Consider the following 4,204-nt stretch of genomic DNA (forward strand, 5'->3'; position numbering starts at 1 on the left):
GGAGATAGTTTTTTAAACATTTTAGAGGGCGTTACCTATTTCCTCAGGACTTCTCCTAATCCTCTGAGCATCAAACCAGTATTTCCTGAGGTTCCTGCGTGCCGTCACCCTGAAGCCTCTCCTCTGGAGTCCCCGGCTCTCACGCTGCCAGAGCATCACTGGACAGCAGCCCTGCCCGAGACCCTCCGGCATCACTCTCATCGACTCCACGGCACCTGCAAGATCCACGGTTGTTCTCTGGGACATATTTGTCTGTTTTCGTTGTGCTGTCAGATGTTTGCAACATCCACCAGCCAGGGGAATTTGGCTGCTGGAGACACCGACAGGGTCAAAGAGTGAGGGGACGGGGGAAGAAGAGCTTTTGGTTTTTCTACTAGGCTAACTTTGGCTTCCCCTGCCACCCGCTAACAGCCGGGACTTGGATGACAAACGTGAAGACAGTGAGGGTCTGCTGCAGAGCTGGAACGGTTCTCTCTGCTGTTCTCGGCCAGCCAGGAAAGCTATCCCCATGTGCGCTTTCACGCCGTGCCTTGCTCCCACCTGCCCTCTCGGACTGCAAAGCCACCCCCTCTCCCCAAGGAGCCACAGACAAAGGCCACTTGGTCAGGTGACATTTTAATAGGCTACAAATAGAAAACTATTTGTCCTGGGAGACTATCAAGAGCCACGTGTGTGCCCGAACCGGAAGCAGAGGCGCAGCACTTAGGGTCTGTGGCGAAACAGGCCGAGAGCGACGTTAACGATGGCTGAAGAATCCTTGAGGGTGGTTATATTTAAATGGCTTTATCCTGCTGGGACCCCTAGAGAAATAGGAGAAGGGAGGCCAGTTAACACCATAACCTTTGGGCTGATATAACGAGTGTATCCACACAAGGGACTACTATGAAGCTGTGAAGGAAAAAAATAAAAGACTGGTGTAAGGAAAGCAGACCACAGAACAGTATGAAAGATATGACAGCAGTTCTGAAAAAACGTCTTCATGTGCCCCCGAAGGCATGAAGTGCCCACATGAGCCTGGAAGTGCCCACTGACGACGGGCACTTCAGGGGGCAGGGGGCGTGGGCACCCTCACTGTTTACAGTGTTTTTATGCAAGTTTGTTGCTGTTTTTATGTTTAATAATAAACGTGTTTTATTTACATCTATGATTAAAAAAATATAAATTTAAAATCCTCCTTTGTAGGGAGATTCCCATGCAGGTAGGAGTTTACATGGGAAAAGAATCTGTACTAAGCACCTGCCAAGGACCTTGTGTTTATACTTGCTACTTCAGAGATGCTATTTCTTTCATTTCAAAGATTTTAAATGAATGCAGGCTTAGGGATGTGAACCACCTGATATTAGACAGTCAGAGAGTCTCACAGACCAAATTCAAAACCAGGTCTGATGCTACAGCCTGCTGGCACAAGAGGCTAACAATCACAGCCAAAGCCTGGACCCTGTGACATTTAGGTGCTTCAGCTCAAGTCTTGGGTCCCTGGGCAAAAACTTCACGCAGGGTTCTTTTCCACACGACTGCACGGTGAACAATGTCCTGCTAAAGGGCCTCTCTCATTCTTCTGCCTGTGACTGACTTTCAGTGGCAACCAGAAGGTGACACCTTGGATCTTGGTCTGAGGGAGGGAGGGTGAGAGGTAGTGTGGGTGTCTGCCGGAGGGAGAAGATTGTATATCATTTTTGCCACACTGCACAGAACGGACTTAAAGGAGGGCTTATTCTGCCTGGACCGTGCTTGGCACTTGACAGGCTCCCCTGGTTTAATTTCATGCTACCAACACCACCTGAGTAGATACAGTTTTACTGATGAGGAATCTGAAGCTCAAGAGCTTCAGACCCAGATCACACAGGCAGCAGCTGCAATCAACCCAGGCTTTTCTGGCCCCAAAGTCTTTTCTTAAAATGATGTCATGAACCTTCCCAACACTAGAAGGGTACAGAGTCAAGTCAGGTAAATTGAGGCATACAGCTGATGGAAACCCCACAGCCTGAAGGTAGCCAGCCCCAGGCAGAGCCAGACCTCGAGTGTCCTGCGGCCCAGGCCAGCCCTTTGCAGCCCAGGCCCTTGACCTGATCCCAGTGGTCAGGGAGACTCCAACCAAGAATCTCACATCCCACATCTCATCAGTCATGGAATTAACTGGATCTGGGTAGCCAAAGGAGCACCTTCCCAGAACACAGTGACAGACGAGCACAGCCTGGAAAACAAAGCAGTTCAGGAAACGGGTCCTATGGAAACCACCAGACAGCAAAGAACAGACACTGGCCGCGTGAGAATTTCCACCTTGGAAACGAGCTACAGCAGGCAGGCTCGGGGAAGAGCTGAGGTCTCACTTAAGACAGACCAGGGACAGCAAGCCCAGAACACAGCGCCACCTAGCCGTCAGCTCCACCTCGCAGCCACAGCGGGGCTGGAGCTGGCTATTATCAACTAGCACAAGAAGCCAGGCCAGGTGGAGGCGCCAGACGGAGGCGGGAGGACGTGGGACAGCCTCCAGGGGCGGAGGCCGGCTGTGTGAGAAGGTGAAGGCGAGCAAGGCACCTTCCAGACTGTTAGAGAACACAGCGATGTCCTCACTGGATACAGACTATAGCCCTTTGTGACACCATTCCTCCCCAGACCCCTGCCCCAAAGGGAAGGGATGCCTGAGGAGTGTGGGCTCCAGGGTTCTGAAACGGACTCGAAGAACAAGACCGTGAATTAAGGGATGAAAGGGAAGGAAAAGACCCAACACCAAAGCGGAAGGAAAAGCAGCCAGAAGTGTGGGGCCTGCAGACACACTAAATACCAAGCCGCCAGGGCCTGCGGGCATTTTCTGAGGCTCCGTCTGTGCCAAGATCCATTCTGGAAGGTCTACGTGAACTACCTCTGCTTCGTCACAAGTTAGAAGGTAAAGCTTCCATTTCAGCCTTTGGGAAAGGCTCAGAGCTGAGCTGAAGTGGCTCCTTCAGTCACCCAGCTGGTGAGCAGGCAGCGGAGGCCGCACGGTGTGTGTGATTTCACGGCTGGCCCCTCTGTGACGCCTGCCTGCCTACAGCTGTGGTCCTCCTGGACGCGGGAGCGCCGCAGGGAGTACAGCAGACTCTGGGGACTGGGGGAAGGCGTGTCTAGTCTGTATACAGGGCTACAGCCTGCATCTATTGAGGACATCCCTGTGTTCTCTGTAGTTTACAAAGTTCATTTGAATCATAAAAAACCTACTGGCTCCCACAGAAAGCAGAGAAAAGGAAGTGTAGTCAAGTCCTCTTGCTCACGCAGCATGAGGCCCACCTCTGGGGTGTACGCGCGATGAACTAACTGGACTGGGCTGGGCTGATAGGACAGGGGCCACAGGCAAGTTTTAGGAAGGAGGAAGTGAGCTCTCTCCGGGAAATCTGGCAGCAAGATGTTAATTTCCACAGTGAAAGGACACCAGAGCACCCGAGGACACATGTGCCCTCTGTGCCAGGCTCACTCTGCCCCACGTCCCTGTGAGAGGCAGGGCTGGAGGTCCCGGGGCCCTGTCCCTCACCTGAAAAGCCGCAGACACATCTTCTCCTGGGGAAATTCCTTGGGCCCCTCCACGCTGTCGTCATGGCTCTCTGTCTCCAGGTAGACGTCCAGCAGCACGCACAGGCGCTGCAGCTGGTTGGTCAGAAGCTGGTGGCCGGGCCGCGGGCCGCACAGCTCCTTGTAGCACACGTTGACCTCGCTCTCCATGGCCTATGGCGGGCGTGGCGGGGGGACGGGCAGGGAGGGGAAGCCAGAAACTCAGCACCACTTGCAGGCCAGCTGGGTCTCATGGTTTCACAAGAACCGAGCCTGGGCCTCTGCAGATCAAGCCAGGCTGGCTTGTCCTGAGGCGCCCGCTCCTCAAGACAATGGAGTCTTCCTGATCTGACCTGGAACATTTCCTGCCTTGCATGTCCACAGCCAAAAAGAGCAAGATGGACAGAGGAAGAATCTCAAGATCAGATCCAAATGGGAAAGTGTTAGGTTTCAAAGTGTGCTCCTTGGCTATGGAGTCAGATCCATGGCCATAACAGTAATTAACACGGGCAATGATTTCATACTCTGTCTCGTTCTTCTTCGTTTTACATTTCCACATAAGCCTGAAATGACCTTTCAAGGCTGGTCTTGTATTAGCCCTGTTTTATAAGCAGGGTGAACCTGTGGATCCCAGGCTAGTAAGGGGCTGACAGGGGTCTGAGCACTTCACTACACCTTG

General features: G+C 52.8%; 1 protein-coding gene across 3 annotated transcripts in view; it reads right to left on the reverse strand.

Annotated features, from left to right (window-relative positions):
• Positions 1-599: 599 nt before the first annotated feature.
• THOC5 (THO complex 5) overlaps positions 600-4,204 on the reverse strand; it is a 30,971-nt gene continuing 27,366 nt past the window's right edge. For all 3 annotated transcript variants that reach the window (XM_010828738.1, XM_010828739.1, XM_010828737.1), the window contains 2 exons: positions 3,509-3,699; positions 600-800 (listed from right to left, as the gene is read on the reverse strand). In XM_010828738.1, coding sequence (XP_010827040.1) covers positions 737-800; positions 3,509-3,699 — 255 coding nt within the window. In that variant the 3' untranslated portion in view covers positions 600-736. The remainder of the gene's footprint in view (positions 801-3,508; positions 3,700-4,204) is intronic.

Source organism: Bison bison, unplaced genomic scaffold (assembly GCF_000754665.1).
Source record: "Bison bison bison isolate TAMUID 2011002044 unplaced genomic scaffold, Bison_UMD1.0 scf7180017864495, whole genome shotgun sequence".
In the NCBI taxonomy this organism is placed as follows: domain Eukaryota; kingdom Metazoa; phylum Chordata; class Mammalia; order Artiodactyla; family Bovidae; genus Bison; species Bison bison.